We start from the raw sequence: 13067 nt of genomic DNA, 5'->3' as shown, positions 1-13067 counted from the left end.
AGCCATTTCCACTGAAGCAACCCCCTTCACTCCCAGCTGGGTTTTGAGTGATTTTGCAAGGTTCACAGAATATTGTGTTCTATTGCTGTAAAAACATGGAACCTACCAAAAGAAAGATTAGCGTCTCTTCTTTCATCAGAAAAAAAGTATATTTGTATCTGTTATATATATAGCTAAGTTTCACCATTATTCACAAACCTGTTGAAAACACTGGGAAAAAAGAGCTTGTTACAACATGGCCCTGGCTGATCTCTTGTACTCTGCTGCCACCTGCTGGACGTTTTTTTGTAATAACTACCATTGCTTTGAGCGACCTCTTCAGGTAAGAAGCTGTATAAATGTGTTTTGGGAAGTGAAGGACAAAGTATTTATACATTTTGGGGTTTGAATAAGTTAATCAGAAGCAATTTAGCATGGAGTTCCTCAGAGAAGTGTTTTAGGTCCATTTATTTGTGTACCTATATACAGTTCTTTTGGCTACATGGCTATTGACGCTATGATACAAACATGAATGCTCATCTCTCTCTCCTCCCACCCTCGCCCCCTTCAAATTTGCTTTTGTGGTCTACCAGGCCATAAAAGTGAGCATTTTACACGCTGTCATCTTTTAAATAGCACTCGTGCTTTTCACCTCTTGATGTCTTTAAATGGCAAAACCGAAAGAACAACCTTTTGTACGCGACAGGCTGGCATTGCAGCGCTGCTCTTTTCATACCGCTTAACACCTTTTTGTCATTATGGCCCGCTTGGTTTTTGACCCAGTGTCTTGTGTGTGTGTGTTGAAGGAGGCGAAACTGCGCGAGCTGTTGGACGTCAGCACGCTGGCGGGCAAGATGGAGAACAGGATGCTGACGGTGGTGAGCGGCACCGACATGGTCAACGTCACGTACCTGAACTTCATGGCCTTCCAGGAGGAGACGGCCAAGGTAGATAGTCAGAATCTTAAAAAGAAAATGTTTGCATGGATGCTAATGCTAAACAACAGCAGCGTTGTCCTGGCTGGTCAGTTATGTAATGCTGTAATCCAAGACAGGTCGCCACGGCAACAACTTTCTTCTTTTTCATTCTCCAGTGTGCTATCTCCATATTATGAAGGTTGAATTGTTTAATATTGTTGCTTAAATCCACTGTGTACAACCTCCTTTTACACAACTTGTGCGTTACTATAACTTTATGATTTAGTTGCGAGGCTTTTGTGTGTGTGTTTTTTTTTTATTTCCCATAGGAATGGGCCGAGGAGCTTTTCAGTCTGGCTTCCAACCTGCTGGTGCAAAACATGTCCAAGGAGGCCTGCCTGGAAAAAGCGTAGGCCATATCCACACACGCACACACACACAAAAATACACACACATCGCCATAAATCGCCGACCTCAGTTGACTCATGTTTTGTGGCGTAGTGCGTAGAGTGACCCGGCCAATGACTTTTAAAGCACGTCTTTGTCAGCCGTCCAAGTCCAAACGCACTGTTCGATCCCTCTCGGCTGGAGTGACCTGAAATACTGTATGAATCCGCCAACAGCACGCGGTTATTTGTTGTTTATCTGTGATCAGCTCTCAACCCGCTATGCCTCCCTCCCGACAGCAGGCAAATTGACTTATGAGACAATAAAAACGGCCATCGACCGAGCGCGCGCCGGGCAGACTTCTGTCGGCTTGTGTCCGCCAGTGCGGTGCTAATGTGTAAAAGTGGGGCATGCTAACAATTTGGATGTTTTGCTATGGGATGCGATGCTCGTAAATAAGTTTTAATTAGCTGTTAGCGCTTTTTGTTACTCTACTTTTACCGATATGTTGGCAGAAGTATTAATACATTTAAATAAAGAAATAATAGTAATATTAGTGAAATAATAATCATAAAATCACAAATGTAAAATAAATAATAATGTAAAAAAATAAATGTTACTACTAACTGTTTTTCAGCCCAGGTTTATGTTTCTCAAGGGAAAACAGATTAAAATGGTTATGGACCAACCACAGCCATATTTCAAGAGCCTGAAAATTGTTGTTGCTAGGCAGAATTTCATAACATAAATCATAAACTACGGCAACTTCACTTTCACTAAAAGATTGGGAAATAATGTTTGAGTGAATGTGGAAATGGAAATTTTTAAATATATAAACAACATTCACATTATGTTTATTATTATTATTATTATTATTAACGCTTAAAATGTATTTTACTAGTTAAAATACTACTAGTTTTATTACTACTAATTATTACTACTTATTTCTACTAATATTACTAGTTTTACTAGTTATTTTACTAGTTATTTTACCAGTTAACTCGCGTTAACTTTTTCCATTTTAAATTATGCAAGTAATTAACTGATTAGAAAAAGAGGAGGATGAGCATGTGCAGTGGATAAAAAATGTTCAAGACGTCCTCATAACATTTAGCGGGATCTTTACATTTATTATTAAACTGTACAACAGTATTATGTACTAAAAGCATTCAGATTTACACATTATCATTTCTAACTGTTCTGTATTACATATAAAAAAAAAACATTTAAAGGGGGGGGGGGCTAAAACAGTGGCATTAATGCAGTGTGAGAGCCATAAGAAGTGGACTCTGCAGTGGATATTAATTATCAGCCAGCAGCCACTTAAGGTCCCAGCTCCTGTTGCTTTTATTTTTAGCGCCGTCTCGGATTAGCCTGCACATGCTAAACTGTCGTATAACTGCCAGGGTGTATAAACATCAGTCGTATGGCACAATGTGTTGAATACAAGTATGATTATAATGCTTTTTGCTGTGTGCAGATACACACGACTGAAGCTGCAATTGAACCCTGAAGGTCGAATCCCCGTCAAGAAGTAAGACGTCTCTTCATGCTCCTTCGCCTTCCTCCTCCTCCCATGCTGAGGTTTAATACTGGCGCTTACGCAGAATATACGGCCGCCATTAAAAGTGTGCAGGGAGCCAGGGTTTATACACTTCTTAGTGGAATGAGCCAATTAATTCAAATCTTTAATTAAAAGTTCATTTACTAAGGGTAGAAAGGAAGAGGAGTCTGTCTCGCAAGGCCGTCGTCAGTTTGTACGTTTGTGTCGTCCCTGTAGCATCTTCAGGGTGTTCTCGTCAGACCGCAAGCGGGTGGAGACGGCGTTGGAAAACTGCAACCTTCCCTCCGGCAGAGTGAGACACCAAAACATTCCTCGTTTCCCCTTTCTTTGTTGTCCTCATCTTTCCTCCTCCTTGTCCGCCTCCTTGGTTTTCATGTGTCCGTCAGTCCCGTCGTCTGAGTCATCCTCACTTGTCATGGCGCAAACGCACCCGAGGGAGCCACATTGATGCAACTGCTTTATTTTTACCCTCCTCACGTCACCGCACCCCCTCATGTGTGCACCAGCCCTCCAGCTAATACCATCACCGTCCCATCAAAAGCACCGATTCCCACGTTATGGATTTGTAGTCAATGCGTGATGGCCTTCATTTTTTTTGTTTTTGATGTTATTGATCTTTGAAAGTGTCACAATTGTAGGATTTAGGCCCAAATTGAATCGTCCGTGAATAGAATGAATACGCACAGTGGGGGTAAAAAGATTGATGATGAATTGGATAAAACTCAAAATATTGAATTTTTAGATATTAAAAAAAAAGGGACAAAAAGGTTGATTTAGTCTTATTTATTTATTTATTAGGTGGCCCTAGGCCATCGCGCCACAGTTAATTTTGGACCCTGACTCACCCATCCCCAAAGTAATGGACGTCAACTCATAAAGCCAAATCAAACAAAAAGGCAAATTTGTCCTTAAAGCATTTTTGTTATTGGTTGCGTAACATTTTTACGGTGCAATCTTGCGAAAATATACTGTCACATTTTGTATGTTTCTATCTGAAAAACTTCCTACAAAAATGACAAAATGTGGAGATACATTTTTCATTGGTGCAATGACTTTGCGGCACATTATCAGTTTTTATTTTTGAAAAATTAAGCAACCACTTAAAAAGCATTTATTTCCACTTTTTTTTTTTTTACTATGCCATTTTTAGCTGTGTTTTGTTTGTTTTCAAATAAAAGTTCGGCATTTTTATTTATTTTTAATATTTGCAAAAAATATATATATATATATTATTTATTTATTTGATAAACACACAAACTGCAGCATCATTTCCTTTTCATTAGAGGTCAACTTTAACCCATTCACTCCCAGCCATTGATTTTGCAAGGCCCACAGAATATTGTGTATGTTGCTATAAAAACATCGAACCTACCAAAAGAAAGATTAGAGTATCTTCTTTTATCAGGAAAAAAAAAAGAAGTATTTTTGTATTTTTTTTTCTGTTTTGCAGCAATTAGCATTAGAATATAGCTAAGTTTCATCATTATTCACAAATCTGTTTAAAACTGTCTGGAAAAGAGCTCGTTTGCAACATGGCCCTGGTTGATCTCTTATACTCTGCCGCCACCTGCTGGCCAAAAGCCAAACGCATGCTCTAGCATAAAAAGCCATAAATAACGTATAAATATGTTTTTGGAAGTGAAGGACAAAGTATTTTAAAAAAAAAACGTATTTAGACATTTTTGGGTTTGAATGAGTTAATCAGAAGCAATTCAGCAAAAAGTTCCTTAGGGAAGTGTTTTAGGTCCATTTATATTCTTTAAGTACTAGCAAGCAAGTGTGCGCGTTTGGATGTTTGCAAAGTGGCGAGAAATGCTTACATGGCGGCGCAGACACGTGAAGCCTAATGAATGGCCTCTTAATACAAACACCACGAACACGCAGGAATACAAACTCGCTCTCTCTCTTTCTTTCACTTGCGCTCACACACTCACGTGTGTATATATAGATATGTAGAGCGAGCAGGAGCTAATTAGCACAAGGAGCAGCAGGAACAAACGTGTTGCCTTGTGAAAGTCTGCCGGGATTTGCTGCTGCTCCTGCGGGCTCGTAATTACAGCTAAATGGTACGCCTGTTAATTCCTAAAACGCACATACACACACACACACACACGCTCTCACACATGATGACTCACTGACCTGTGCGGCAGTGTGATGATAACCGTAGAACAAGAAACGGATCGTACCGGCTGTTGAGACACAGCTTTTAAAACAATTATTCAGGTGTGGACTAAAGTATCGGGACATTGGGCGTCTTCATCAATTGATGGACAAAAGTATTGGGACATGCCTCTTGATTAATTATGTCATTCACTGTCAGCTGTTTTCAGAGCAGGGTTTGATACATTGCAATCCGTTTTACAGCATTTTGATTGAACTTTTACAACCCTCAGAATATTCGGACCCTGTTGAGAAATGAACTTGACGAATTTATAGGTCAGTGGCAGTAAACGGTTGGATTCCAGTTGATGACGCTTAACATCCATGAATGAGTTAAAATGTATGGGGATTAATCCATAAAAATATAATTATCAAATTTTGACCTTGGAGAACATAGTTTGTTGCTAACAGCCAACCTGAAATTTGCCTACCAATGTATTATCCTTCCTTTTCCCATATGAGCAGTTTTACTATTTTCATGAAGTTTCATGATGCAACAGTTTGCTTATCTGAAACATTTGTGGTCTTTTTCCAAATTTGCAGAACGACTCCATCCCCCAAGACGACTTTACACCAGAAGTGTACAACCTGTTCCTCAGCAACATCTGCGCCCGGCCTGAGCTGGGCCACATCTTCTCTGACGTGTAAGATGTTCAATTCTCTCTCTTTGCTTCTCTGTTTTTTGTTTTTTGTTTTTTTTAATCCAGCAGTTTGCAGGGAAACCATCGCCTTGGTAACCTCCTAAAAAATAAAAAAAAATAAAGAAATCAAGGCATTGGCAGATAGCGTGGGATAAAGGGCAAATCTATTTAGAGAGGCAAAAGAGGGGTGATTCATTGTCCCATTTCTCTTTTTCATGACGATTGCTGGAGGGATCACATACGCACACACACGCACAGAGGCTTTCAGGCCGTGTACTTTACTAGAGATTGCATCATTTAAAGTGGAATTTAGCACCCTGTTCATTTGGAAGAACATTCGATTCTTTTTGCGCCCTTATAAATGAGAGAAAGAAACCTACTGGTTTTGTATGAAAAATACCCCAAAAATAAAATAATAATAGTTAAAATTAAAGGTAATTTTTTTAAACCTAATTTGCATATTTCTTTTCAAATTCATGGGTGAGACGCCCATTGTTTTTTCCTCTCATCACGTCGCCAGTATAATGTTGTCAGACACTTCTAATATGCACTCTAATTTTCCATAATCATGCTAATGCAATTAACATTTATGTGTTTCATTTTGAGTGTTGCTGATCACTTAAAACTGAAGATTTAAAAAAAAAAAAAAGCCCCAGGTGAGGCAGACACTGATATTAGGCAAAAACAGTCAATTGCCTGAAGTTGAATATAATGTTGAATGTAATATTACGTAATACAGTATGTAATAGTATGTACTGTATTATTGTGAATACACATAAAGTTAACTTCCTCTATTTTGTCTTTGCCATGTTCTTGTTGGGTCCCGGCGGTGGGTCAGGGGTGCCAAGAGTCGTCCGTACCTGAGCGTGGAGCAGATGACGGAGTTCATCAACAACAAGCAGCGAGATCCCCGACTCAACGAGATCCTGTACCCGCCCCTCAAGCCCGAGCAGGTCCAACAGTTGCTGGACAAATACGAACCCAACGCCACACTCGCGCAGGATGGTCAGTATGGATCCATCTTAGAGCATGTTTGGTTCATTTGCTCGCTTAGGGACAAAATCTCTTGGGCAACGGAGGATGAAAAGCATTTTCTTAACTCTTTGACTGCCAGACGTTTTCAGAAAAGGGATGCCGTGGGTGCCAGCCGATTTAAGCATTTTCGACTGATCTTTCAAGGTCCACAGAAAATTATGTGTTTGGACTATGGAAACACACATACTACCAAATGAAAGATTGGACTCTCATCTTTCATCAGAAAAAAAAGTTTGTTTCTACCTTATTCCGTTTTTCAGTAATCAACAATAGAAAATGGTTAGTTTCACCTCTGTTTTGAAAAAACGTCTTTTAACGTCTTTGGCACTCCTCCATAGGATTTTGGTAGTCAAAGAGTTAAACAATTAATCAATTGGTAGAGGGATGATCTCAAATGGTGCATTACTGCCATCTACTGGTGGTTGTGTGTCAGTAAAGTTGTTTCCAAGCTTGAACTTGACAGCAGATCAGCATCTTGGCTGAAAAAAAAAAAAACTAAAACTAATAAAAACTAACAGAACTGCCTTGAAAACTAATTGAAACAAAACTCAAAACAAAATAAAAACTAACTAAAAATGAAAATTGCAAAACTATAATAACCACTCCAAAAGAAAATCATCCTAGAGGAGAGTGAAAGCGATTATGGCTGCAAATGAGGGAACAACTCCACTTTTTCATAGCTTTTCACCGCCTGTAGAGAAACACAGCGTTCTGTCCTCAAGAGTGATTTTTTTTTTTTTTTTATAAAGAGTGGAGGCAGCAGGCTGCCAAGAACAGGAATGTTTGAAGCAATGTTTACAAGATTAGGACCACCAGACGTGGACCCCTGCCTGTTAAAAAAGAGTGCGAGCGAGCTCAAGCTAAAGCTGGTGTCAGATGAAGAGCACGCGAGCCCGGCCCGCTTTTTCGGAGTTTAAAAATTTAACATCAGAAGTGACAAGTGAGGGAATAATTCATGAATGAGCGGCGAGATGGACGAGCTGCAGTGAATCATGAAATGCTCTCAAGTCATCCCAGGTGTCAGCCTGCGCGCAAGCAGACGCACGCTGCTGCCTTCAAGGTCAAGCCTTCACAAAATCTGCAGAAAATCTATTCGGCAATGGAACGCCGCACTTCAGCTCTCTCGTGCTCTCAGTAGTCACACATTTTACATGGGAGTATTAGGATGCTTTTCACTAGGGTGAGTGATTTTTTTTTTTCTTTCATAGTGACATTACTGAAGAATATTCATAATTTATTTCCATTTTCAATCGCAAAAAAATGAATCTTTAATCCTGCAAATTCTCTATTCAGCCTAATTTGCACAACCTGTGTGGAAGATGGATGGATGGATACTTGGATGGATGGATGGATTGATACATGGATGGATGAATGGATGGATAAATCAAGCGATTGATACATTGATGGATGTTTACATGGATGGATGGATGGATATATGGAAGGTTTGATGGATGGGTGGATGGATGGATACTTGGATGGATGGATGATTGATGCATGGATGGATGATGGATTGATCAAGTGATTGATACATGGATGGATGGATACATGGATGGATATATGGATGGATGGAAGGGTTGATGGATAGGTGGATGGATGGATGCATGGATGGATGGATGGATACTTGGATGGATGGATGATGGATGGATGCATGGAAGGATTGATGGATAGGTGGATGGATGGATGGATATATGGATGGCTGGATGGATGGATACTTGGATGGATGGATGATTGATGCATGGATGGATTGATACATGGATGGATGAATGGATGGATGAATCGAGCGATCGATCGATACATGAATGGATGGATGGATGGATTGATCAAGCGATTGATACATTGATGGATGTTTACATGGATGGATGGATGGATACATGGATGGATATATGGAAGGATGGAAGGATTGATGGATAGGTGGATGGATGGATGCATGGATGGATGGATGGATACTTGGATGGATGAATGGATTGATCAAGTGATTGATACATGGATGGATGGATACATGGATGGATATATGGATGGATGGAAGGATGGAAGGGTTGATGGATAGGTGAATGGATGGATACTTGGATGGATGGATGGATGGATTGATGGATACATGGATGGATATATGGATGGATGGAAGGATTGATAGATAGGTGGATGGATGGATGCATGGATGATGGATAATTGGATATATGGATGGCTGGATGGATGGATACTTGGATGGATGGATGATTGATGCATGGATGGATGAATGGATGGATAAATCGAGCGATCGATCGATACATGATGGATGGGTTGATCAAGCGATTGATACATTGATGGATGTTTACATGGATGGATGGATTGATGAATGGATGGATGGATGGATACATGGATGGATATATGGAAGGATTGATGGATAGGTGGATGGATGGATGGTTAGGTGGATGGATGGATAATTGGATATATGGATGGATTGATTGATACATGGATGGATGGATGGATTTGATCAAGCGATTGATACATTGATGGATGTTTATATGGATGGATGGATGGACACATGGATGGATATATGGATGGATGGAAGGGTTGATGGATAGGTGGATGGAAGGATGGATGGATTGATGGATTGATGGATAGAAAATATTTCCGACTTTGTTTCCACTTTCAGGCATGCGTCCTTTTTCACGCATCCCATCATAATACACAAGTCTATCCAAATTTGTGTCATGTGTCAGAGCTGTTTTTTTTTTTCAATCTCTCGCTCTATTCAGCAGCTTATGTCGTCAGTCAGGTTTGCCTAATAAAGTAGCTGGTGTGTGTTTACTCATGCTCCTTGGAAGCTCGCCTTTCGCCATCCCGGCGATGACATATTTCCCCCAGCGCAAAGTATTTAGCCCGCCGGAAAGGAAGTGCCGCCATCTGCTCGGCAGAGGGGTCGACGCATACCCCGCTTTACCCGCTCTCAAGGACACTCCCGTTTGCAGTTTGATCTTAAAATGTACCACATCTAAATCGTCTGTGTAATGGTATTTGATAAATGGATGGATAATACTTAGATTGATCTGGCTGATCTTTCAATATGAGAACTCAAAACGCGGCCCTCAGATTGTCCATGTGCTTTCTTTCCCCTTTGAGGATCACATATCCGCTCTATCCATATATCTTCCTCCATTTGAGGCGTTGATTTCATATGGTAATAATCATCTCCTAGCAGCCCTTTTAAATGGCTTGAATGTTAACATTGTTAAAAGGGGAACCAGACACCACCAGAGTATCGTTTTTATTGTCACTGTGCGAAAGCCCTTTATGTAACTGAATAAGGGATAATTAAAAACCTAATAAATGCCCATACCAGACTTGTTCTAAAGAGTTTCCTTATTAGGGCCTGAGCACAAAGTGTGAAAGATCGATAGCGTCCCATGACTAGGTTTGAAAATTCAGCCCCCGAAGCAGGTTTAATTCAGCAACGTGAAATTTGGTGCGCGTGTCAATCATGAACAGACCCACAAAAAAAAAGTTTTAAGAAGCTTAATGCTACATTGTAAAGATTTGGAGTTGTCATTTCAAATGGGTGGGGAACGGCAGCTCCTCCAGATTTTGTGCAAGCAATTGGTGCGAGGGCCCATTCATCACTGCTTGCAAAAAATGCCTCCTCGGGAGCGAGAACCTCCAGATGTCGACCATGTTAACACCGTTTTCCTTGTTTCGTCTCCTGGGAAAACGAAGGTAGCGGTTGCAGGGTTGGAGGGGTTTGACCTCCTGGTGTCAAGGGGAGCCCCCCACCGCCGGTCTCCGCCGGGACGCCGAACGCTCCGATTTCACAGACGACAGCCCGGCGTTAATTAGAGAAGTGACTCTGCGGAGGGCGGCGCCGCATTAATTAGCATAAAGCGGCCGGGAGGACTTGCCGCGCCCGCCGAGCGCACGCATCGCTTTGCATATTTAGCATAACGTCAGAAACTGCGTGCGTGCCCAGCAGACCGTTAGTGGGTTTTTCTTTTCTTTTCTTTTTTTTTTTTTGTCACTTGTGCAATATGCTAAAAGTAGGCAAGGTAGTGTGCGTGTTGTATGCTAATTTGTTGGAGCTCGTTTGTTTTTTATGGTGAAGAGGAGACAAAAGGCGACCTTGACAAAGCAAATTATGTTAATTTGTAAAACCTCCTACTTTATGCTCACCAGTCACAAAATGAAAGGCAAAATAAGAGTAACACAAGGTGCTCATCATGCAATGTTACGCAGGCAAAAAAAGCTCTGCAATTTAGCGTCGTCCATTTTTTTAGGATACCTGCATCTGATTGGAAATTGGCCCTCAAACTAAAAGGAACGACTTCCTGTTTTTTTTTTTTTTGTATTTCTAGCATGGATCCTTGAGACATATGTGTCTCTGGTTTTGATAGTTTTCCACCAAATTTGGCGAAGTTGCCAGCTGATTTTTTTTTCTTTGAGTTTCTAGCTAAGTACGAAGCCTGGAATTTGCCCCAAAATGTCCCCTTCAAAGCAAAATGGGCAACTTTCTGTTCACTTCCGGACAACAGTCTTTGAGACTTTTGTGTGTGTCATATTATGATAGACATGTCCACCAAATTTCATTTTTTTGGGTGAAACTAGTATCAGTCAACCCCCCCCCCCCCCCCCCCCCTCTTCTAACGAACAAAGTTCGAGCCCTGGAAATGTCCCCAAGGGTCTGTTTTAAAACAAAATACTAGCTAACTCCTTGAGACTTTTTCGCTTCAATTTTCCAATTTGTTCTCCAAATTTCGTTTCAATAGGTGAAACTAGTATTGGGGGCTGATTTGTTGTTTTGGTCTATCTTTTTAATAAAATACAAGGCCTTGAAATTGTCCCAGAAAGTGTGCTTCAAACCAAAATGGCCGACTTCCTATTCAATTGTGAACATGGCTCCTTGAGACTTTTTCATGCAATAGGTGACACTAGTGTGGGTTTCCATGGTAACATTTTGAATCGGAACCCTACATCAACTATTTGTGTATTGAAACGCATGAAATCTCCAGTCGCTTGTGTTTTTTTTTTTTATTTGTGTACAGGTCAGATCTCAGTGGAGGGCTTCGCCAGGTACCTGAATGGCGAGGAGAACAGCATCATCCCCCCAGAGAAGCTGGACCAAAGCGAAGACATGACCTTTCCCCTCTCGCACTATTTCATCAACTCCTCGCACAACACTTACCTCACAGGTACACACACACACACACACACACACTCATTGCTATTCATGAACTTTTCTGCTGAGCCTTGTAACTGCAAGAAAAATGCTCAAATCATTTTTTCCTCCTCCCTTCAATGGATGTTAAGACTCCTCCTTTAAGTGATTCAATTTCATTGTCGGTTGGACTTACACTCAATTTTCTGTGACTGTGACATTACATTTGGAGTGTTTGCGTATGGAAGGAGCCACACAAGATGGTCAGAATGTCTTTTGAGCGTAAAGACCATTTTCAAAACGTGTTCCAGTCCACGTTTAACTTGCCCCGATACAGATTTAGCTTTATTTTTCCATTACGAGATGGGAATAGAGCAAACTTCTCAAAGGTAAATAGAATGCTAACATGCTACAGCTGCATGTTGCTAACATAGACAGAAAACGGAATACGGGGAGTACGGTTTTTACATTCCTTGTAGTCGGGTATTACGTCAAATTCGATTTTAGAACTTGCTAACAGTTGGTATGATATCATATTGTGAGACTTCAACATAAGTTGAAAACGCGCTAAGATGGGTCTACAACAGTGGTGTCCAAACTCGGTCCTCGGGGGCCGGTAGTCCCGCAGGTTTTGGAGGTTTCCCTGCTCCAACGCACCTGTTTCAATCAACAGGATTGTTATCAGGCTTAGTAGAGCTTGCTGATGAGCTTCAGCTGTGTTGGAGGAGAGAAATATCCAAAACCTGCGGGACTAGCGGCCCCCGAGGACCGAGTTTGGACACCACTGGTCTACAAGGATCTTATTTCGTGACCAGTGGTCTGGAAGTATTTCAGAGTTGATATAATGCTAGCATGTTAGCATTTAGCAAGATAGCAACCTGAGTACATAAAATGCTAAGGCATATTAGTAAGTAGCACCAGGAGTCAGGTGCCATTTCTAGTTAGAATATATGGCAATGCTAACATGCTAACATTTGGTATGCTAAAAAAACAACAACAGAAAGATAGATAGATAGATAGGTAGGAAGGGAGAGGTAGAGAGAGAGTACATTATCAAGTGAGCAACCTGAGTACATAAAATGTTAAAGGAGATTAGTAAGTAGCACCACGCCCTGTACTCAGGAGACATTTTTAATTTGAATATCTGCAATGCTAACATGCTAACATTATGCTAAAAATATGCGAAACTATAGCACAATACATAGATAGGTAGATAGTAGCTAGCTAGTAGTAGAGTACATTATCAAGTGAGTTGCTAAAAT

At 40.7% G+C, this 13067-nt stretch overlaps 1 protein-coding gene across 3 annotated transcripts in view; it reads left to right on the top strand.

Moving 5' to 3' along the window:
* plcb1l (phospholipase C beta 1-like) overlaps nucleotides 1-13067 on the top strand; it is an 88594-nt gene that overhangs the window by 48982 nt on the left and 26545 nt on the right. For all 3 annotated transcript variants that reach the window (XR_013289319.1, XM_077551833.1, XM_077551834.1), the window contains exons 4-10: nucleotides 786-926; nucleotides 1226-1305; nucleotides 2764-2817; nucleotides 3064-3139; nucleotides 5551-5651; nucleotides 6487-6653; nucleotides 11693-11839. Coding sequence is in view for 2 of the 3 variants with exons in the window: in XM_077551833.1 (XP_077407959.1) it covers nucleotides 786-926; nucleotides 1226-1305; nucleotides 2764-2817; nucleotides 3064-3139; nucleotides 5551-5651; nucleotides 6487-6653; nucleotides 11693-11839 (766 nt within the window). In the remaining variant the exon portion in view is untranslated. The remainder of the gene's footprint in view (nucleotides 1-785; nucleotides 927-1225; nucleotides 1306-2763; nucleotides 2818-3063; nucleotides 3140-5550; nucleotides 5652-6486; nucleotides 6654-11692; nucleotides 11840-13067) is intronic.

Source organism: Vanacampus margaritifer, chromosome 19 (assembly GCF_051991255.1).
Source record: "Vanacampus margaritifer isolate UIUO_Vmar chromosome 19, RoL_Vmar_1.0, whole genome shotgun sequence".
NCBI classification, from domain to species: Eukaryota; Metazoa; Chordata; class Actinopteri; order Syngnathiformes; family Syngnathidae; genus Vanacampus; species Vanacampus margaritifer.
Note: the sequence above shows the minus strand (reverse complement) of the source record. Positions and strands in the feature narration are given on the sequence as shown.